The following is a 23,626-nucleotide window of genomic DNA, read 5'->3' on the forward strand; positions in this document are numbered from 1 at the left end:
CATCTCGGTTGAGGTAAATGTGGAAGTCAATTGAAGGCACACAAAAAGCTGTGAGATCCTTTCCAACTTAAGAGGATAAACTTAGCTCACTCACTAGCCCCTGGTAATAGCTGTCATTTAGCTGCGTGCTAGATATAAAGCAGGGTTCTAACCGTGCCTTCTAAACATACACACACACTTTAATCCCAACAACATAGGAGTAAGATTGAGATGGTAAAACCCAAACCAAAGACAAAGCCGGAACTGAAGCAGTCTGTGCCCAGCACCCAGTAGACCCTCCCCTGGCGTTGTCACCCGGCACACTTTCTCACTGAGGTGCACGGCTTCCAAGAGCTTTTACGCGGATGTCTGAGAAGCAAATAATCATATGCAATTAAGGCTATTTCCCAAATAGCCTAGGAAAGCTGCCAAAGGTTTTCCCTGAATTGAAAGGCAATGCTCCGACAATGGTGAGTATTATAACCTCTGGATACAAGATGGAGGAGATGCCAATCCAAACCACCCAAATCACAGGCTACTCTGGAAAAGAAGGCTTCTTTTAACCACTGCACCAAAGGTTGCTGCATGGGCCCAGAGAATGATAGCAAATATTCCGATTTTGGAGTCTTGGCTTCTACGGCAGGAAAGTATGACAGGTCCCATCCTACCCTGACCTGTACCAGGAAGCCAGGGAGCTGTCCAATACCTCTAACCAGCATCTCGAGACTTCCCCTAAACCCTTCCCAGAAACCCCGTGTGCCTACAATCTGCCTTTTTAATGGGGACACAGGAACAAAAATAAGCTTGTTTGCAAATAAACATCTGAAAGACTATCGTAGCAGCTGATCTGGGCCGAGGCATCAAAACAAAGTGACAATTGTGGGAGAAGACAATGCAAAGGACTTGGGAGCAAGAAACTCCAGGGCAGAGAACTTGCAGCGACGCGTGCGCTGGGTTATTTCTGGAGGCCGAAGGCCCCATCTGGAACGAACAGAAGCTAGGAGGGTCTCTGTCACTTCACAGTTTATTACCTGTACAGAAAGAAGTCACTGCCACCAACAGCACTGTGCAGTTTTATTAACCATTCAAGTACAGTAGCATCTGGTAAGATTGGGACAGAATTGGGATTTAAAAGTGAACAGATATTCAGCATCTAACAATTTGAAAGAAGCCACTACATACTCTTTTCACAAACATGTTTTCACAGAGCCAATACAGTACTAGCCGTTAACCCAGTACGCCAGGTGCACTGAAGTAGAAAAGATGCAACGAGAAAAAGCTACATTAGAAAGACTTCAACACTTTAGAAAAAGAGTACAACACTTTCCGTTTCTCCCCTTTAGGCCCGAAAACAACATCATACAATCTGGATCTACCTATACAGTCCTACATCAGCTTCTAGAAGATTTGTCAGGAGGGCAAAAATAAAATGACACTGGCCAGTACAGTCTTTGGATATTTGGGAAGGGGAAGGGGAGAAAGTCAGTTCTCAGAACAAATTAGTCAGCGTCAGTTTCATCAGCAGGGTCTTTGGATTCCTTGTTCTTCCGCACTTCTTCAATGTGCTTGTCCTAGAAAGAAACAGCATTTGTCGGTCAGTCAAATCACAAAGCCTGGCGAGCCATGCACCCCGCAACAGGCCCGACTGCGGCATCTGGGCGTATATCATATATTAGTGGGAAGCACACAGGGTTCTAAAACATTATCTTCAAATTTCCCTGGGTCACCCATGGACTCTGATGACTGAGCCTCCTTGGCTCTTTCAAAGAAGATACAATTTTTCTGGAAATCACTGAATACCCCACCTTATTCTTTCTTCAAGATTTTTTTTTAATGTAATCTCGGCACCCAACGTGGGGCTCGAACTCACAACCCCAAGATCAAGAGTCGAGCGTTCTGCTGACAGAGCCTGCCAGGTGCCTCCGCTCCATCTTATTTATTTACTTATTTTTAAAAGATTTTATTTATTTATTTGACAGACAGAGATCACAAGTAGGCAGAGAGGCAGGCGGAGAGAGAGAGGAGGAAGCAGGCTCCCTGCTGAGCAGAGAGCCTGATGCAGGGCTCGATCCCAGGACCCTGGGATCATGACCTGAGCCGAAGGTAGAGGCTTTAATGCACTGAGCCACCAGGTGCCCCTGCTCCATCTTATTTTAACATAAGATCCCTCTCCTTTAATGTGTTGAGCCCCGAAACTGGGGACAGAGACACCCAACGCCTCCATCAAGGCCATTAGTTCGAGCCACCTCACGGGTGGAGACTTCAAGCTCTCAACCCTCTCAAAGCAAAGCTGGGCCACCGACCTTCTCCCGCAAGCGCTCCAGTTTGGCGGCCATCTGGGCCTCTCGGTTCTCTTTGTTGGCCTCCATTTTGTGGGTCAGCTTTTCTTCCGCCATCTTACTGAAGTTGTTGTTCTCCTCTATGGCTTTCTGAAGCACCTCTTTCTCGTGCTCCCGCTTCTCAGCCAGCTGCTTCAAGACCTCGGCTTCATGGGACTGAAAAATGTTTAACAGGCTAGACCCTCTGAAGTTTACTGAGCATTACATTTTTGACCCCCCCAAAAAAACCCCATTATTAACTGGGAGGACTGAAAAGAGGCAGAAATTAAGATCTCCTTAAATATAACCTAACCCAGGGCCTGAATCGTCTGTTATCAAAATACTGTGAAAATCACCTTTTCTAGTGTTCGTATTTACTTTGGAAAACTGCCCAGGTTTGTCCAGAGTATTGCCCCAGTGTTCTCTAAGGGAATCCCTGTAAGCTTTACTGCTTAATGGTAACAAGCAGTTACCATTAAGCATGCACATGGAGGAATGGAGCTATACTGTCAAGAACTGGTTACTGACCTTCAATGTCCACCTGAAGAAAGTTCGATTATAAAAAATGTGAGCATATCAATAAAAAGAAAAAATGTGAATGATAGGGAATTTAAGACCAAGCCCCCAGATTACTATTTGAGCCAGGGGGAATTTCTGTGTCATAGAAAAGCATCATCGCCTCTCTCTCTGGAAGCTGCAGTCACTTCCAGACCACTGGAGCGGTTACTACAGTTCGCCGCCTTCAACAGAACCAACACACAAGAGCGTGTTACCACACAGATTCCAACGTGCCTGGAAGCATCACTGAAGCAGGAAAACTACAGAGCACCTGCCACTGGTTCTGCTCACTCTCTTCTGCAGTATCCCAGTCCCAAGTTCCACTATATAAAGCAAAGGTTAGTGACTACAGGGCCAGGGTGGATTCCTTAAAAATTTCTTTGTCCAGCCATTGGCTGCATTTCCTCATAAACTCAAAAGTCCACAAAACTCCATCATCCTCCGTAAGAGCTCAATTGGTGCAGAAGAGCAGGTAGCAGACAAAGCTCCCTTGCAAACTCTGCCGCCCTTCCTGGCGAAATGAATGGTGGTGCCAACGGCGGCTCTGCACAAATACGCACGTGGCACTGCAACATACAGGGCACATGTTACAGAAGCTTTAACAGGGGCATGAGTGTGTGTGTGTGTGGTGAGATGTGTCAGACTTTACATTGCACTAACTGTGTTGGTCAGGGGCACCTTCTTCATTTTATTATTTCCTTCATTTTATTTTATTAAAAACATTTTTTTTTTTTTAAATTTAAACTCTATACACAGCATGGGGCTTGAACTCACAAACCCAAGATCCAAGAGCCACTTGTGCTATTGACTGAGCCAGCCAAGCGCCCCTCCCTAATTTTAAAATTAAACCCACTCACCTTAATCAGGGTTATTGGAAGGGAATAAATGAGAATTTATATAAAGCTCTTCATGAAAATAATACTGAATGGAAGGAAATGCACCAAAATGTTAACAATGGTTATTTCTGGGAAGTAGGATAATGAATACTTTTAATTTCCTATGTATAAACTTCTGATTCCCAATTTTTATACAATAAGCGTATTAATACTTGTTGATCTTTCTGATTTGGGTTGTTCTTTTTTTTAAGTAGGCTCCACACTCAGTGGAGGTTTGAACTTCAATGGGGTTTGAACTCAAGACTCTGAGATCAAGACCTGAGCTGAGATCAAGAGTCAGACACTTAACCAACTGAGCCACCCAGGCACCCCTTTTCTGATTTGTTTTTAAAAATGGGTATTTTATAGAATTGCTCAGCTAAGAGACAAACTGCCTCACTATCATTATGCCAGTTGAGCAACACAATCACATTACCAGCAATTTAAAATGTTTTTATTGTACAGCTCTTGGAAAAGAAACAAACCACGCAGGCACACACACAAAGCAAACCAAATGGGGGGCAGAGGGGAGGGAAAGAAAAAACAATCATCCACCAGCAAATCTATTTTTCAAAGAGAAAGCAAGAGAAGCCGGAACTTTGGTTTCAGACAGACCTAAGCTTGAATTCTGGCTCCAATGCTCATAGCTATAGGATTTGGGAAAATGACATTTCTGAGACTATTTTCTCATCTCAGTATCTCAGACATCTACTCTTTTAGGGTCATTGAGTTAAAGGAGAAAAACAAAATAAAGGACTTGGTACATAATAGGGAGCTCAGTGAACGATGCCTGGCATTTTCTCCTAGCTACTGGCATATGTAATTGTCACAATTATAATCCCATCTAGCTCCAATTCTGTTTTCCTCCTCTTACGGAAATAAAACTGATTCGCCAAATTACATAAATAAATATCCTGTTTTCTGTGAATTGTGATGTTTACCTTGCGTCTTTCTTCTGCAGCTTCTAATTTCTTCTGAATTTCCTCCAGGGAAAGATCCTTCTTCTTTGGAGGGGAAAGGGGGAATTCTGGGACGGATTCTTTTGATCGAGGGCTGAGAATCAGCTCAAAAGCCTGGCCTGAAGCACGCTTCTCCAGTTCTTTCACCTGGATATCTGGATTTGATCATATTCATAATATATTCAGAAAAATGGGGTTTTCCTATTCTAATAAACTATCCTGTAATTTCCTATAAACCAAATCAATTTAATGAACAGAATTCAGGCTGATGAAGAAGCTGTGTTTGCAGGGAAGAGATTATCTAAATACTGCCTCCCATAAAACCAAAGCTCAATATTTTTGGATTAAAAAATACCATTCTGAGATATGTGTCTGACAATCACTTTCATAAACAAAAGAAGACTTGTGCAAAACTCCACGATTTTGCTCTAGACGAAGCCAAATCATTATATAATGAAACAATTAGGAGCTCTTCAGTACATTCATCAAGTGATAATTTTTCTTCTGATTTATATAATGGGCTTTTTGATAAGACCAAAATACAACTGCTCAATTAATGGCTTAAGACCTGAATCCATCTCCTATTATAAAATCCTAAACCCATCACAATTCAGCTTTTCCAAATAGATTACCTACCAGAAGAAGCCATGGTGAACAGAAGACAAGAGACTGGCAGTGTACTCTACACAATCCACTGGCAAGGAAAACCCTGAAAAGGATTTTCAAAAGCATGCGATCAATTTCTTTGCATTTCTAGGTCATTGATCCAAAGGGACCTCAAATCACATCCACATAAATCAGTGTCAGAAAAATCACTACCATGGAATTAAATAAGACATCATTACCTAGAAAATCATAAGAATCTAGAAAATACCGAAACATTGGTAAATTTGAACTGAATATAACATTGGTCACAGAAAATCTAATCAACTGAGCTTGCCTGCTCAAAAAACATCTTGGATTTTAAAAATTAGACGACGTTAAGTCACAACATTTTTTTTTGCCCTAAAACCCCCCAAAATTTCCCCTCCCAAACGGCGGAAAGATCTTCCAGATTCAACTCTACAGTGAGACCGGAGCCATCTTAATACTGCCTACAACTCATTGTGCAAATGAAATGCCCACCCTGCTTTGTCTGCGTCTGCCATGGTGGAAAACAAAACGCCCAACCTAATATTAACCAGTATGTTGAACTCCTATTGTTCTAGGGGCTTAAGCTCCTTATTCAATCAACAGCGAGCAAAATTAATCAGTTTTATGAACCTCCAGGTTATAGGTTATAACATTTGCTGCCTTTTATCATGAAAAATTCTACGTCCCTCCTTGATTTCGTTTAAGGTCATTATCTTTGTACACCCCAGGCCAGTAAGAAAACCTAAGACTGCAGGTTCCAACAGCTGGAAATTAAAACCCTAAGCCGCGAAACCGTCTCACCCCTGGAGAGCATGAGACGCAGCACCGGACCCAGGATGGGCGTGGTCCCGGTCCAAGCGAGGAAAAGCGGGTGGCCGCCCCCGGCCAATCAGAGCACGCCCTGTGCTCCGGCCCCTGGCCCCGCCCCCTTCCTCCCCGCGCCTTTTCGAATCTCCCAGAACTCACAACACCCCTGAGCCCGCGCGTGGGAAGGGGAGGGATAGGCGGGGCTAACGGTCCTATCTGGGTAACTCCGCCCTTCCCGGGCTCCCCGCACGCCAACGCCCCCCCAACTCCCGCCAAAAACATCTCGAGGCCCCCCCAACCCCCGGAGCAGCTCGGCGGATGGGGCAGGCCCGGGGAACCGGCCGTGGGGTAGCTCAGGCAACTGCCCGCCACTTCCTCCCTTCACTCCCACCCACCCCCCTCCACCCTAGCTGTCCGCGCCCCCCCGCCGCGAGGACAGGACTGCTCTCGTGGGGTGTCAGCCTCGGGCTCGGCCCTAGTCACTGGGCGAAGGCGACAGAGGGGAAGGGGAGCGTCCCTAGCTGCCCGCAGTCTGACGCTAAGGCCGCTGCCCTCTGGAGGCGCCGCCCCGCCCCTTCAGACAATGGGGACCCCAGCGGGGCTGAGCCTGCGAGGGAAAGGAGGGAGGCAAACGAGGGCCCACGCCCCCTATTGTCTCCACGACGGCACCCCGAGCTAACGCCCGGAGCTTGCCCAGCTGGCCGCGCCCCCTCCCCACGGTAGCCGCGCCCCCAGGGAGCCGGGACAAAGCCGAGGCTCCGCCCGAGCCACACACAAAGCGGAACGACCCCCGCCCGCCGGTCCCACTTAGGGCGCGCGGCCACGCCCGCCGCCCTCCGGCAGGGGGCCGCTACCACGGCCCGGCCCCTCCCGCCCGCCGCATCCCTCTCGCTGGTCCCCAGCCTCCAGCCACCTCCTCCCTGAGCCCCGCACCCACCTGCTCGGTCCGAGCCGCCTGGCCACACTCTGAGCACCAACAGACTCGGGCGCGCACAAAAGCGCCAAACAGCGGCACGTGACCTCACTGCCAGGCTCTCCATTGGCTGAAACCCGCGGCACGTGCCGCCTCCTCCCCAGAGCCCAGGTGCCCCGCCCCTCGGGACCCCCAAGCACCTCGGGAAGTGTAGTCCAGCCTGGCGGGGTAGGGGGACAATGCGAGGGATGGGGGGCATTTGGGGGTCTACCCGGATGTGAGTAGGAGGCCGGGGGGGTTGTCTGACCGCGGAAGAGGGCTATACTGTGGCCCCTCGCCTGGGTCTGAACCTGCACTCCCCTCTCTAGGAAAAGGGTGGGGCGGGGCCGGCCGGGGCGGGGCCCCTCCCTACCTCTCAAAGGGTGGCCCCCTGGACTCCTCCTCCGTTGCGCCACGTGCCCCGCATCGCCCCAAGGGCAACACTCGGACAGCGCCTTGTTCGGACAGTGCCTCACCCCTTGCTTCCACCTAAGACGTCCAAGCCCTCGTTACAGGACAATACCACTCTTTGCCCCTGTAAGGTCCCCCTGCAACCCGGCGCCCTACCTCACCCCACGCCCGCCCGCGTGCAATCTGCATTGTGACATCATCGTCATTCCTTACCCACTCAGCCCTAACAGGTCACGGGCGTGGCCCTTCCCCACGGTGCGCGTTTTTGCTACCATACTCGGGTCCCGGAGCTGGTGACCAGAGAACCGTGGGGAGGAAAGTGTTGAGGCTCTGGAATTTGATCTTCTGTGGTCCAACAGTTACTCGGCTTAAATGCAGACTCCATCTGTTCTGCGTAGCCTTTTGCCTGATGATAGGGAAGGAAGAGCAACAGCAGTTCCAGACAACCCAGACTGCGGTGAAGTGTTGCTTTTGTTCTTGGAGCACGTGCTCTCCAGTGCAGTGCTGGTCCCTTTTAAAGAATCAAAACAAAAGGGAGAACCACAAGGTCACGGTTCCTCCTGGCCTGCTTTGAGGAGAAGCACATCAGAGGCACAAAGGAAATTGGTCTAACCTGAGCCATCTTAGAATGCCTGGCCTCCTTACCACAGAAAGGCCAGAAGAGAAATAAACTGAACATGGTTTCCAGATCCCTCTTCCCATTCCCCAGACCAAGGCTGTGTCTCCCGTCTTCCGGTGGTAGGTGATTACTACACCAATGCACCTGCTCTGAGATCCTGCCTGGGTGGAAGGACACCTTCATTTTATTGATCACTGGGCTCCCCATACCAAGAAACAAATATGACTAACTCTGCGGAAACAACAGTCCTGATTGTGAAAGACTCTCCATGTCCAGCCAGTCACTGGGGATGTGTTAGAGATAAACACAATTACTGGGTGCCTGAGACAAGGAAAACCGGATCATAGAGGCAGCAGACACACCACACAAAGCAAACAATTAGCAATTCGCTGTTGCCTGAAATATGCTTCTTGTGGCATTTTCTCCAACAATTGCCCTTGTGTGGGGTCAGCCTCTCCCCCGCCCCCAATCGAAGTGGTTTTCCCTTAGCATGTGAGCAAGACCAGGAATAATTCAGATTCTGAGCCCTGAAAGCTTTCTTCCTCTGAGACCGAACCTAGCCACAAAACGGCCAGGTGTTTCCATCTGTCAGTTTTCTGAGCAAAATCGCAGAAATCGTTAGAAAGGCTGGAGAAGGGTGGGGATGAGAGCTCACCGGAAAGTGACAGATTGGCAGGCAACACAAACCAGCACCACACCGGAACCCAAGGCCAAGAGGTCTATTATCCCTGAACCAGCCTTTATCTTGAAGTCTTTGTACTTGAACTGGAGGTTTGCAGAGGAAGGTCCCACCCACTGGATGCGTACTTCTTTTAAATACAAGAAATTGCCCTGCAAAAATCTTAACATTTCTGACTATTCATGTTGTGACAGGAAAAAAAAATAAATCTTTCAAAACACTGATTATTTCAAAGCACTTACAACTGCTTCCCCCCACCTTTCCTTTTTCCCTAGAGCAGATGTCTATTTCCATGGAAACCACAGCTAGGAATGAAGATGTTAGAACTCATGGAGATTTTTAATCTTTTGTAATGATGCTACTTAGCTGGCGGGTTTGTTGTTAGGTGCCTAGTCCTGCCACAAGGATTTCCTGAGCTGCTCACTGCTGCTGGAGGCATGAAGGGGGGCGGGGGTAAGACTGCCCCTTTACCAATCCTTTGCATAAAAAGGTGCGTGCGTGGTGAGGTGATCCCTGTTTCCTAGGTAGGGCTGCTGTTCTGAGAGCCAGACCACAGCTATTAATTGTCTACTCTGCCTATAAGGTGTTCCTACAAGGGCACGAGCCCTGGAGTAGGAAGGGCTTTCAACTCCAAGGCGAGAAAACAGCTTTGCCACTTCGCTTTGGAGAGGGGCAGAAGCTCCTTTCTGGGAAGCGGCTGAAACTCCCTTCAAAAGCCACTCCCTCCTGAAGGGGCAGCAAGGAGTTAACGTTCCCGTCCTGGAACTGCCTATCCTTGCCCGTGAGAATTATTTTTGCCTCTGCTCAGATGGTTTGCTGAGACTATGGATTAGCACAAAGCGACGTCAAGATATGGCAGCCCTCCGGCTTATTTGATCTGTGTAGACAGCTAAAGGAGAACACTTCAGTCTTCAAAGTCTAGAAGGGATGTCTACACGGATCAAACGAGCTGGGCTGTTGTCAGATCGCCTCTGTTCTTACAGAGCACCGCAGCCTTTGTTCATTGTTGGTTCTGAGGCTGCTGGGGTTGTCACTCACTCGCATGGGCGCCACTGGGTTCCAGTGCTTACGGGGCCTGTCCTTGGCAAAAGGATATTGTGGGAGAGATTTTCTCCTTGTCCCCAGCCACTCTGTTCCCTTTGTCTCCTAATCCTCAGGCACTGTGCTCTAACACTCCCTTCCCTGTTTAAGCCCTGTGAATCTGTTTTACACGCCCAAGAGAGCAGGCCTTGTGCCTGGGTCTCCTCATCTCTCAGGCCCACAATGGGGCTTGGCCGAGGACTGTGGGACCTGCATGGTCTTGAGCGCCAGAGCCACTTCTGTCATCTTCCGTCTCCTCCTCTGTGATGCTAGACACCTGCGCAAAAGAGAAGTGGTGAGGACTAAATGAGATGTTGTCCAGGAGAGCGCTTAGCACGATGCCTGCCATGTTTTAGCTCTGATTACCTAGGATATGGAATGAATGAATGGATTATTGAATGAATGAATGAATGAATGAATTTCCACACTTTGATAGGAATCAGAGTCACTGGATTAACTCTTCATATTTGATGTTTTTAAAAATTCAGTTAATTTAACATTTTGTTAACCCATTCATGTGGTTTAGAGATAAGTATAAATAGGGCGCCTGGGTGGCTCAGCTGGTTAAGCGTCTGTCTGTCGGCCTTTGGCTCAGTTCGTGATCCCAGGATCCCCGGATGGAGTCCTGCATGGGGCTCCCTGCTCAGCAGGGAGTCTGCTTCTCCCTCCACTCCTCCCCACTGCTCTTTCTCTCTCACGTTTTCTCTCTTTTTTAAAAAAATAAAATCTTAAAAATTAAAAAAAAAAAAGAAGGAATAAAAAGTCCTCTTCCCTTTTCTGTCCCATCTGCCAGATCCACCAAGCCTCCCCGACCATAACCACTATTATCGGTTTCCTGGATATCCTAGAGTCTATTCAACAAGTTTCTAGGAGCACCTGGGTGGGTGGCTCAGTGGATTAAGTCTCTGCCTTCGGCTCAGATCATGATCTCAGGGCTCTGGGATCGAGCCCTGCATCAGGCTCTCTGCTCAGCAGGGAGCCCGCTTCCCCTCTCTCTCTGCCTGTCTCTCTGCCTACTTGTGATCTCTCTCCCTCTCTCTATCAAATAAATAAATAAAATCTTTAAAAAACAAAAAAATCAAAAACAAGTTTCTAGATGTGTATCCTTACTCCCCCTTCATCATACAGATGGTAGTTAACTGTAACGGATCTGCACTTAGCATTTTTTCACTTTACAATACATTTCAGGGATCTTTTTCTTGTTCATACATTAAGTGTTTCCTTGATCTCAGATCCACTGTACAAATATTCCATAATCTAGTTAATCAGTGCCCTATCCACTGAGGTTATTCCTAATTATTTCCTATTTCAAACACTGCTGTAATGAATAACCTTATATAATGTGGCATTTTCCACACATGGGTGAGTAGATCTGCAGGACATTTTCCTAGAGTGGTATTGTGAAGTCAAAGCATGAGCGCATCTGAAATTTGGACAGTGCCAACTTGCCTTCCCTTGGATTTGTACTAGTTCAACACTCACCATGTGGTGTTTTAATTCATTATCTCAATTCATTCAAAAATGGTTTGAAAGGCTTTGTCCCTACAAATTTCAGGCATCAGGGAAAAGGAGGGGGAGGACTAGAAATCCCAAGAAAGACGTGCCTGTCAATTCTGTCTATGTTAATACCTCCTATTAATACTTGACAAGCAGCCGCTGATCTCAGAACTGCTCTGGCGCCTGCGCAATAGCGCTCCTCCCACTGCTCCCTGCGGTGTCAGAGTCTGCAGGTGTCGCTCTGAGACTGGAAGCCTTTTGAAGGCAGGGTCTCTTCTTGACTGTATCCCACTCCCCTGCCATGACGCCTGACACAGTACCTGGCATGCTTCTTACTTAATTCTAAGACATACGTTTTCCCCCACATTTTTGTGTCTCTGAATTAGTTGTGCCTCATGGTTAATAAATAGCATGCCATAATTACCGAGAGCATATTTTCTTAGTGGGACATAAAATAATGGTATCTTAAAAATCAATGGCATTTTTGGTCAAAACATGGTAGAGGGCGCCCCTATTAAATGTGTGAGTGGAACGACTGCCAAGATGGTACTGATCCGGCCAGTCCTCTCGTCTGAGTTCTAACCATCACAGTGTCCCATTTAGCCAGACACTCACTGCCCCCACCAGGTTTAAAGCTTCAGTCACACTCAACATTTCCCTCTTTCTCGCCCAAGCCTCCAATTATGGAAACTTAGCATTTTCTACTAGAACGGAATCTTTAAAATGATAATAGCTACAAAAAGAACAAAGCTGCAACACTCACACCTCCTGATTTCATGACTTACTACAAAACTACAGGAATCAAAACAGTGTAGTACTGACATAAAGACAGACAGACGCCCCAAGGAATAGAATAGGGAGCCCAGAAATAAACCCTTGTATATGAGGTCAAATATTTTTGACAAGGAAACCAAGATTCATTCAATAGGGAAAGGACACTGTCTTTTCAACAAATGATGCTGGGAAAACTGGATATTCATTCACACGCAAAAGAATGAAGCTGGGCCCTTAGCTCACACCATATACAAAAATCAACTCAAAATGGATCAAAGGTTTAAATCTTTATAAAACTATAAAACTCTTAGAAGGAAACATAGGGCAAGAACTTCATGACATTCAATTTGGCAATGATTTTTTAGATGTAACATCAAAGGCACAGACAACAAAGGAAAAAAATAGACAAATTGGATTTTATGAAAATTTGAAATTTTGTACATCAAAAGAATATCAACACAATCAAAAAGCAACCCACAGATTGGGAGGAAATAATTGTAAATTATATATCTGATAAGGGATTTACATCCATTATACAGAGAGAACTTCTAAAACTCAACATAGAGCCTACTTCAAATATGAACAAAGAAAGGCCTTAAATAGACATTTCTCCTAAGAAGATATACGAATGGCCAGTAAGCACATGAAAAATGCTCAACATTATTAATCATTAGGGAAATGCAAATCAAGACCACCCCACACCTATTAGGATGGCTACTATGAAACAAAACAAAAACAAAAACAGGAAAATAGCAAGTGTCAGAGAGGATGTGGAGAAACGGGATCCCTTGTACACTTTAAGAAACGTCAATGGTATAGTCACTGTGGAACACAGTATGAAGGTTTCTCAAAAAATTAAAAATAGAATTGCCATATGATCCAGCAATTCCATTTCTGGGTATACACCCAAAATAACTCTGACACAGACTACAACATGGATGGACCTTGAGGATATTATGCTCAGTGAAATTAACCAGTCACAAAAAGATTAAAAATACTGTATGATTCCACTTATAGGAGATGCTTAGAGTCATCAAAATCATAGAGGTTTAGAAAGTAGAATGATGGTTGCTGGGCCTCTGGGACGGGGGAAGGGACTGGGAGGTGGTGATTAGTGGGGACAGAATTTCAGTTTCACAAGGTGGAAAGAGTTATGGAGTTGGGTGGTGATGGTGACTGCACAACACTAGGAATGTATTTAATATCACTGAACTGAATACTTAAAAGTAGTTAAGGGGGCACTTGGGTAGCTCAGTCAGTTAAGCATCTGACTCTTGATTTCGGCTCAGGTCACGATCTTGGGGTTGTGGGACTGAGTGCGCCATGGGGCTTCACGCTCAGCAGGGAGTCTGCCTGAGATTCTCTCTCTCTCCTCTTCCTCTGCCTCTTCCCCCACTGGCACACACTCTCTCTCTAAAATAAACAAATAAATAAAATCTTAAAAAAATAGTTCAGATGTCAAATTTTATATGTGTATTTTAATACAATAAACATAAATGGAAAAAAATGATAATAGCTAACATACTCACAGAATGTTTACCATGAGGCAGGCACTGATCTCAATACTCTCCATGAGATAACTCATTTAATCCTCATAACAATCTTAGGAAATAGTATTAGCCTAACTGTAAAGCCTAGGAAAGGAGGGTGACCAACCAGCCTGGCTTGCCCAGGACTCAGGGGTTTTCTGGGATGCAGGACTTTCAGTGTTAAAAGTAGGAAATCCCCAGCTAAATCTGGATGATCTGGTCATCCTAAAGGAAACTGAGACATAGAGACACTGTATCTTCCTTAGACATACCAAACAGTGTCCTTGCCCTAGGCCCTGCACTTCCAAGGGCTGCTCTGACCCTCCAGCTGTGTCCCTTCTCCCAGACAAGCTAGGACCTGGGCACCCCTTTGAAACCATACTGTGGGTATCCGGGATTCTAGAATTCCCGGTCCAAATGACCTGAGTCCACTTGCAGCATCTCTACCAGTGCCTTCCCTGCTTCATCTCCCCAAGGCCAAACTTCCCTGCCGGAGTGCAGGGCTGGTTACTTGTAATGGGTGGGGACAGAACCTGGACATGAGGGCCAGGAAAAGGAAGTGAAGGGGGCTGGCTCTGTCACGCTCTGACCTGGAACTCCACGGACTCCAAGAATTCTCAGCTCAAAACCTGGCATTCTAGTTTATTATGGAGGGATTATTCTCAAGGTAGAAGGATAAAATATGTATCTCTAAAAAATAGTTTGTTAGGGGCACCTGGGTGGCTCAGTGGGTTAAAGCCTCTGCCTTCGGCTCAGGTCATGATCCCAGGGTCTGGGATCCAACCCCGTGTGGGGCTCTCTGCTGGATGGGGAGCCTGCTTCCCCCTCTCTCTTTGCTTGCTTCTCTGCCTACTTGCGATCTCTCTCTCTCTCTCTGTCAAATAAATAAATAAAATCTTAAAAAAATAGTTTGTTAGCCTGATTTATAACTTACATACTCAGACCTGTTCTCTCTTAATCCTGCCTCGTGTCTGGCAAATGTAAGCAGTAGGCCTGCAGAGAATAAATCACTAATCCACCCAGGCTACACAGAAGTACAGAGATTTGCAGCCTGGCTCCAAGTCTATGCTTTTAGCTGGCTCACCCCATTATTTTCCAAATTGGCGGAAAAGGCCCAGAGAACTTGAGACAGCTGCCCAAGGTACCACAGCTAATTCATGCCACAGCAGTAATTTGAATCCTATGCTTTAAAAGATGTTGCAGGAACCCCTGGCTGGCTCAGTTGGTTAAGCTGATGCCTTCGGCCCAGGTCCTGATCTTAGGGTCCTGGGATTGAATCTTGCATTGGATTCCCTGCTCAGCAGGGAGCCTGCTTCTCCCTCTGTCTGCTCTGCCTGCAGCTCTCCCTGCTTGTGCTCTCTCTCTCTCTCTCTCTGACAAATAAGTAAAATCTTAAATAAAAAAATGATGCTCCAGGGATTGCTCAGTGACTGCTCGTGTGAGCATGGGCAGATGTCTTCTCCCTTTTTAGGCCTGCATTTCATCATCTGTGAAATCGGGGAAAGGCCCCAACTTCATAGGGTTGTCATCAGGAACAACAACCTGAAATATTAAATGTAAAATCTGATGCATACATAATAAACCCTCAACAGGGGAGAGCTGCAGTGTTAGTCATTAAGCACAGCTCTGATCATGCCACTTTTCCGCTTGAAAATATTTGACCGATTAAACCTTGGGGTACATCATATGAGAAACATACAAGTTCCTGAAACAAAAAAAAAAAATTTTTTTTGATGACTCCCTTGGATTTATAGTGACGAGGGTCATCCTTGGCATGGCATTTGAGACCCTCCATGAGCTAACTGAAGTCTACCTCAAGATGAATTAAACTGAGACTCTTTGGTTTTTGATGCATTTGAAGACCTGTCATCTCAAAAAAGGATAGTCATAGGATAGCGCAATTAAGATACACGGAAGGGGTTAGCTAACAGCAGAATGGACCTCCTGAGAATGAATGAGATTCTTGCTATGGGAAGTATCCAGACAAAGATTTGTCAGTCAGCTGCTGGGAATACAAGAAGGATTCTTGCATTAGGAGGAAGATGGACTCCCTTCATGCTTTAAGAATCTTCTTTAAAAAAAAAAAAAAAAAGAATCTCCTTTAATGAGATGGGGAAAGGCTTGCGATATTATGCCAATGAAAGAAACCAGCAAAAGCTACCCAACTGCATGTACCACATGAGCTCAAGTAAGAGCAAAATAAAATGCACCAAAATATTTGTTTTGGAGGGTAAAACAACAATTGAGTTTAGTTTTCTTCTTTGTACTACTCTGAAATTTCCAAACTTCTTAAAGTGAACATGGATTATTTTTATTATTATGAAACATTTGTATTAAAAACAGAAAAGAATTTTGTCCTCCTGACTGATCTTGGGTACTCCTATGTCTCTGAAATCCCTACCCTCCCACGACCTCCTCCACCATTCCCAGCTCCATGAAAAGTCATACAGCTAATATGCTTCAGTGTTTTGCTGATAATAATCCTCCGCCTGGAGTCCCTTGGCCTTCAGGTCTTTTTTTTTTTTTTTAAGATTTTATTTATTTATTTGACAGACAGAGATCACAAGTAGACAGAGAGGCAGAAAGAGAGAGGGGGAAGCAGGCTCCCTGCTGAGCAGAGAACCCGATGTGGGACTCGATCCCAACACCCTAGGGTCATGACCTGAGCTGAAGGCAGAGGCTTAACCCACTGAGCCACCCAGATGCCCCACCCTCAAGGTCTTGATTAATCTCTCTGCCTCCTCCAGACTATACCTGGTTTTGAGTCTATCCATACACATCTTTCTCCTCCTCGCTACACAGTGAGTTCCTTGAGGGCAGGATTACATATGATTTCCTCCTCGCATTCCTGCAGTGCCATGAATAGACACTCAGCAAATAGTGAATCTTTTGGCTGACGTCTTTTTGACCACTAAACAACACTTAGGCCCAAGGGTCAGACAGTATAACTGAGGGTTTATCCTGGAGTCTAGCCTCCTGCTATTCAAAAAATACCATCCCAGGAACATTTAAAAAAATTTAAAAAAAAAATATAAAATATATAAATATATTTTTATATAAATATATAAAATATATATATATTTTTTACTTGTTTTTAAGCTTTTAATTTGAAATCATTTCAGATTTCCAGAGTGTTGCAAAGGTAGTACACAGAATTCCCATAGACCCTTCAGCCAGCTTGCCCTAACAGTTAACATCTTACATCGTCATAGAACAGTTATCCGGACTAAGACATTAGCACTGGTACAAGGAAATGGCTGGCTTTAACTGGATTCTCCATTTTCCCATCGGATCCAGGATACAATTTAGAAAACCACCTTGTAAGGAGCATCATGTCTCCTTACCCAGTGACATTTCTTCTAAGGTGGAGGCTGTGGTGACTGCTTTCTATTATTTCTTCCAAGCACCCTTTTTCCAAATAGTCAAAATGTGAGCAAGAAAGATGGTATGGGGACAATGAGACCACAGCACTTGCCCTCTCCTGGGCCTCTGGGACTTCAGACAAGGAAGTGGACTGTTCTTCCCACCTGGGACTAGGAGGATGACTTTCGTGTCCGAAGATCTAATCTTCTTCTTGAATGGACACCTGTAGACCTAAATATAGAGGGGGTTTTTTGTTCATTAAATTTCTGGGCCATTCCATAGACCACTTCTCCACGGCTCTGCATGGGGGACATGTTCCCAGTTACTTCCCAAACTTCCCAGCAGCTGGCGTTTATCAGCGATCTTAGCAATTCAGTGAGAACAGAGGTTACAGCTGTCACAGGAAGCTGAAACCAAGCCTGCTGAAATCACACCCATTGGAGGGCGGGTGAACGTACAGACCAGACGGAGTAGAATTCAAGCGCGGAAGGTGGGGGGTGGCTGGGGTGTCAGGAGAAGGGTGGGATGCTGAACAAGATTGAACACACGGGGGAAGAGAAGCTCATGTGTCGCTGGAACTCGGGTTGATTTATAGACTTTCATGGGCTTATTGCTGAGCCCTTATATTGATTAGTAACTAACATCTGCACTGCTGGGCTCTGGCAGACCCCGTCACGCCCCTGGATTACCGCAGCAGCCTCCTCACTGGTCTCCCACCCTCCCCCTCCCTCAAATCCATTCCCAGCAGGGACCCCTGCCAACTCAGGTCCCTGGAGAGTGCTGCCCACCATCTAAGCAGGAGGGTGTGGGGTGTGTTACTTTCCTGGGACTGCCTTAACAAAGGGCCACAAGCTGGAGCTGGGTGGTGGCTTTAATGACAGGAATTTAGTGGAATTTTTTTAAGGATCATTTATTTATTTATTTGACAGAGAGAGAGAGAGAGAGCCAGTGAGAGAGGGAACACAAGCAGGGGAAGTGCGAGAGGGAGAAGCAGTCTTCCTGCCGAGCAGGGAGCCCTATGCAGGGCTTGATGCAGAGCTTGATGCAGGGCTCCATCCCAGGACCTTGGGATCATGACCTGAGCCGAAGGCAGACGCTTAACAACTGAGCCAGGTTGCCCAGACAGAAATGTGCTGGTGCATAGTTCTGGGTTCAAAGTCTGAAATCAAAGGTGATAGCAGGGTTCATTCCTTCTGAGAGCTATGAAGGAGAATGTGCTGTGTTTTTAGCTTCTGGTAGTCTCCAGAGGGAAGAAGGTACCAGGAAGAGGAAACGGAGTAACTAAATGCCCAGAAGAGAGAGTCAGCCAAGCACAGTAGTGAACGGCAAGCGATCTTGGGTTTTAACTGGTAAGACTGGATTGAAGTCTGGGGAATGGGTGGGGCAGGAGCACCAGGGCCCTTGAAAGCCCTTCAGCGGGCGGCAAGGTCTTTAGGATGCTGCCCTAGAAGCACAAGATCATAGGCTCTTTGAGCTGAGGGACTTGATGGGTCACTCTTGAACCCCTTTCCTGCATTTTAAAGTACAAAGAAGAAGACAATCACATAACCCACCCCCTGGAATTAACCACTGTTTACATTTTGACATATTTTGTTTCCCAGTGTTTTCTTTTTGACTATATGGTTTTAAATTCCTTGGACAATATATGAATGCACTGTCACTTTTTTAAAGTTAGAATGTTACAAGGAAAGCTCAAGTTCACTTTCACCTCCACTGGCTATCCCAACTCCCTGCTCCTCTCCCCAGAGAAAGCCACTCTTCCGAGTTGGGAGTGTATCTTTTCACTTTTCAAAAAATGCATTACATATGTTTGAATATACCACAGCTCCGTTTGGTATGTTGGAAACGTTGTATTATGCTGTATGCATTATTCTGCGACTTTCTGTCTTAATATATTTTGAGCTCTGTCCATGGCCCTGCATATAGAGACCCAGGTTATTCCTTCTAACTGCAATCTAGTGACCCATTATGAAAAAAGACTTTTATTTATACTTTCCCTATTGATGGCCATTGAACTACTTTCCATGCTTTGTTATTAGATACACGCCTGCAGTGGCCAACCTCCTTGAATATGCTACCTAAGTATTTCTCCAGGGTAGAAACCAAGAAATAGAATTGTCAGGACACAGGGTATAAACCCAGTTCCCCCCAGCCTCACCAACACTTGACAGGGTCTAACTCTATTCCTTATTGCATCTTTATAAATGAGAAGACAGGCCTGGGGATGTACTGCTTTCTCATAGTCATAGAGCAGGCTGCGTTCAGGGCCAAGAGGAGCCCCCACACCCCCTGGTTCCACGGGGCTCAATCCATATAGTCACTGTTGGTTCTCCCTGGAAAATCAAGGGAAAGGTTAGTGTCTAAGGCTCTAAGGCGGTGGGTGGGGAGGGAATGGCTGAAATTCTCCAGCATGGTGATTATACTGTGAGTGGACAGACTTCCAAATCCTCCCAGAAAATGGCTTCACTGTGCTCCACGGATCTGCTCTCCCACCCGAAGTGGTTTCTACCTGCAGCTTTCACAGCTACACACAGGCATCGTGATTGGCTCTTCCAGCCCAGACAAGGGTGGGGACAGAAATGGCGTCTCTAAGCCGCTGATTTTTTCAATGCTGCATCCCTGCTCCGGGAGGTTGGGGGAGGGCAAGTCTCTGGGGACTCCTGCAGGTGTGGAGCTCAGGGAGGCCACCCTGCATCCCAGGCTCTCTGAGCCGACCACAACACCCAGCACCCAGAGCGAGCCCCAGCGACCCCTCCCTGCCACTTGCAGCACCTCGAGGGTGGGCTGGCTCCGCCTGGGGCCCCGCAGCCAGCGCCTGAGTGGCTGGAAGGGAGCCACCGCTGCAAAGAACGGTACTAAGGACAAGTCACCAGGACCTCCCCGGGCCAGAGAGCACACAGCCGCGCCCGCGCACCACACAGGGGCAGCTCTGAGATGCTGGACCTTGGAGGCACTGGCAGCAGCCGCCTGCTGTTAGCTCCGAGTAAAAGACCCATGGCTCGGTCAGCAATTCTCACTTCCCAGGAAGCTCACTTCCTGTGGAAGCTCTGAGACAGGGACCCCCACGGAGGATGAAGACTAATCTTGCCTGTGATCCCCCTGCGAGGCGCAGGAGGGGAATCCAGGTGAGGTCCCAGATCCCAACCCTCCTTAGAGCTAGTCTTATTGTTAGGTGCTTCTCCCCAGGGGCTGCTGGCCGTATTTCCCTTTTTCTTCAAGGCGGGAAAGACCTGAGGGAGAATTTGAGGGAAAGAACAAAGCTGGCACCGCCCAGCCTTCTTTTCAGAGCTCCCTTCCGCTCACAGTTGGGATTATTTGGAGGGCTGGCATTTTTTCCTCAGCTAACTTTTCTTCTTAGCGACCATGTTTTGAGCCCTTGTTATATGCCAGGAGCTGTACTAAGCGCATTCTCTCATCTCCTCTTCTGGACAACTCTAAGACCTTAGTCTCAGAAAGAAGACGCAGTTTCCCAAGGTCACACATACAGAAGTGGCCAAGGTGGGATTAGGACATTTTCCCAGATGCTATGTTTTAAAAACTGTTTTAGGTTTAAGAATTAACCGTTTGCTCACTTCCACTAGTCTTTCACAGGTCCTTTTTGAAAAAATGACAACTGAGCACAAACACCACAAGCATTAGCTATTTTTACTCTGTGGGAGGAGGGAGCAGAGTGCTGGGTTCTGCTGGCAAGAGTTGAGATAGATAACACTTTTCTGGAAAGCAGTTTGGCCATTTGGATTGAGAGCTTTAAAAACTTTTCCTTGCCCTTTAATGAGGAAATTGGCACCATCTAGGGAGACCACACTAGCTAGCACTGTGTAAAACGCACAGTTCCAGGGACCCAGAAATTCCACTGAAAGGAATCTATTTCATAGATGGGTGTGCTAGCACATACATGATCATACATGTAAGGACATTCCATACTGCACAGCTCCGATAGCAAAAGGTGGGAACCAACCTAAAAATGTTTCAATGGAATTCATTATGGTACATCCATTTGAAAAAATTCTATGCAATGTTTCTAGAAAATGAGGCAGTTCTTTTCATATATGGACCAATCATCAAAAAATATCAAGTGAAGAGTGCCTGGGTGGCTCAGTGGGTTAAGCCTCTGCCTTCAGCTCAGGTCATGATTTCAGGGTCCTGAGATCAAGCCCAGAATTGGGCTCTCTGCTCAGCAGGGAGCCTGCTTCTCCCTCTCTCTCTGCCTGCCTCTCTACCTACTTGTGATCTCTTTCTCTCTGTCAAATAAATAAATAAAAATATTAAAATACTAAGATGGGGCACCTGGGTGGCTCAGTGAGTTGAAGCCTCTGCCTTCAGCTCAGGTCATGATCCCAGGGTCCTGGGATCGAGCCCCACGTCGGGCTCTCTGCTTGGTGGGGATCCTGCTTCCTCCTCTCTCTCTCTCTCTCTCTCTGCCTGCCTCTCTGCCTACTTGTGATCTCTGTCTGTAAAATAAACAAGTAAAAAATCTTAAAAAAAAATACTAAGTGAAGAGAGAAAGCAAAAGAGTATGCATCTGGTATTTCTGTATGAAAAATGAATATATATCTCCATATATATGTGTCTTTGTATGTATGTGTGTATATGTATATGCATATATATTTTTTTTCTAAGAAAGATACAGAAGAAACCAGGTAATAGTGTTGCCTTTATGGAGGAACACCCTAGCTGAGGGACCAAATACGATACAGGTATTTTTTTTTCATTGTGTAATAAAATAGTACCTTTGGAATTATGTACATGCATGCCTATTAGCAATTTGAAATTCCACTTAAAAAACAGATGCACTAAAATCCTACCTCTAGACCCAGTAATTCTCCTTTTGGGAATCTAGCTTAAGGAAATTTTTGGATTTCAAAGATTTATACAAAAAGATATTCACTGAGGTGTTACAGTGAAAAAGATACAGGCAATTCAAAAGTCCAACAGTAGAGGAATGGTTAAGGAACTCTGGTATGTACATGCAATACCTATCATGAAATCATAAAAAGGATGCTTACAAAAATATTTTAGTGACATAGGAAAATGCTTATTACATTAAATAAAAAAAGCTGGACAGAAATTTTCTCTGCAGTATGATCTGATCACTGTAACCACAATTGGACATAGGAAATAATTGGAAACAAACATGCCAAAAAGTAAACAATTGTGGCAAGTGGGCGGAGGGACTGTCAGTGACTTTTTTCTTCCTACACAGCTTTCTATACTTTCCCACCTTTTTTTGCAACCAGAGTCCATGTCTTGGATAATTAAACACACACACACACACACACACACACACACACACACACTTAAAAATAAATCCCCACAGTATTTAGAAAAATTAAAGATACAAAAACATGTTAACCTAGCAATTCTACTTCTAGAAATAAACCCAACATAGATAGATGCACAAATGTTCAGAGTGTAATATGAATAACAGAAGGTTATGAACAACTCACGTGTCTATCAGAAGAGATCACTTAATAAGTACAGAATATACATAAAAGGAGAATAGTAAGCAGCAGTTACAGAGAATGAAATAGGTATACCAATGTGGAAAAATCTACAGGGTAAGATATATTTTGTAAAGATTTATTTATAAAAATATATATTTAAAAAAGATTTATTTATTTATTTGAGAGAGAGTGAGAGTGAGCTGGGGGAGGGGCAGAGGAGGTGGGAGAGAGAATCGCCAGTAGACTTCACACTGAGCAAGGAACCTGAGGTGAGGCTCGATCCCATGAACCCACGATCAGGACCTGAGCCGAGATCAAGAGTTGGTGCCTAACCCGCTGAGCCACCCAGGCGCCCCAGGGTAACATATCACTGTGACAGGAAAGCAACTTGCAGAAGAATACGGATGTTATGATTCCATTCATGCTAAAGAAAGAAAAGCAGGAACTCTGTGTTTGTGTTTGTACGTAACTGTATGGAGGATGTTAAACTTGACCCATAGTTGTTTGGGGGAGGGAACATATTGAAAAGGAGACTTCTGCTTTGGACTCTACATTTATCTGCCATGTTTGTTTCTCTTATAATAATAATGTGTTCTCATATCATTTATGTAATTAAAACATAATCTAATATGGGGGCAAGTGTGTGCACAGAGAAAGATCTAAAAAGATAGACAACAAAATTATGAGTAGTTTTCAGCAGGAATGAGGGGTTGGGGCTGGAAGTGATGGGTCGCTTTCCCAATGTTACTTTATATATTCTGGCACTTTCCCCCCACGCCCACACATGAACTACCTTCATAATTACAACAGCAACATCGAAAGTCCTCTGGATTTCTCCAGCTCTCCTCTGTTCCTGTTTTAGGGCTCTCTTAGGTAACAACCCCAGTCACATGCACTGCCCAGGCGTACAAAGCCCTGGACAATACCAGTCTCATTTCTCCTCTTACCAAAGAGGAGGAAACCAGGACATTGAGACCCAACCTTCTGGCAGCTCTGCCAGGAAAGTGGACACAGGCGACCTGGATCCCAGGCCCCTGCTCTCCCACCTTCAATTTCCAGAGATAACCCATAGGAAGGGAGTGCCAAGGACTGGTTTCCACTAGGCGAGGGAGGATAGGGCTTGAAGCCACACATTAATGATATCAGTTA

The 23,626-nt window shown here is 45.8% G+C and overlaps 1 protein-coding gene across 2 annotated transcripts; it reads right to left on the reverse strand.

Annotated features, from left to right (window-relative positions):
- Nucleotides 1–1,036: 1,036 nt before the first annotated feature.
- STMN1 (stathmin 1) lies at nt 1,037–7,183 on the reverse strand. Of its 2 annotated transcripts, none has more exons than XM_004741127.3 (5): nt 7,067–7,183; nt 5,326–5,398; nt 4,672–4,844; nt 2,283–2,474; nt 1,037–1,550 (listed from the first exon to the last, which is right to left on the reverse strand). In XM_004741127.3, the coding sequence occupies exons 2-5, from the start codon at nt 5,336–5,338 to the stop codon at nt 1,479–1,481; spliced, it is 450 nt and encodes a 149-aa protein (XP_004741184.1). In that variant the 5' UTR covers nt 5,339–5,398; nt 7,067–7,183; the 3' UTR covers nt 1,037–1,478. The 2 variants fall into 2 exon arrangements, with proteins under 2 accessions (XP_004741184.1, XP_004741185.1); XM_004741128.3 differs by lacking the exon at nt 7,067–7,183 and adding an exon at nt 6,124–6,147.
- Nucleotides 7,184–23,626: the final 16,443 nt, after the last annotated feature.

This window comes from Mustela putorius, unplaced genomic scaffold (genome assembly GCF_011764305.1).
Source record: "Mustela putorius furo isolate JIRA1106 unplaced genomic scaffold, ASM1176430v1.1 tig00003853_pilon_pilon_pilon, whole genome shotgun sequence".
Lineage (NCBI taxonomy): Eukaryota > Metazoa > Chordata > Mammalia > Carnivora > Mustelidae > Mustela > Mustela putorius.

Coding starts and splice junctions, on each gene's coding strand:
- STMN1 (XM_004741127.3), bottom strand. Junction 2,475..4,671: donor CTGCAGAAGAAAGACGCAAG/GTAAACATCACA, acceptor AACATTTTTCAG/TCCCATGAAGCCGAGGTCTT. Junction 1,551..2,282: donor TGGAGCGCTTGCGGGAGAAG/GTCGGTGGCCCA, acceptor GTTTCTTTCTAG/GACAAGCACATTGAAGAAGT.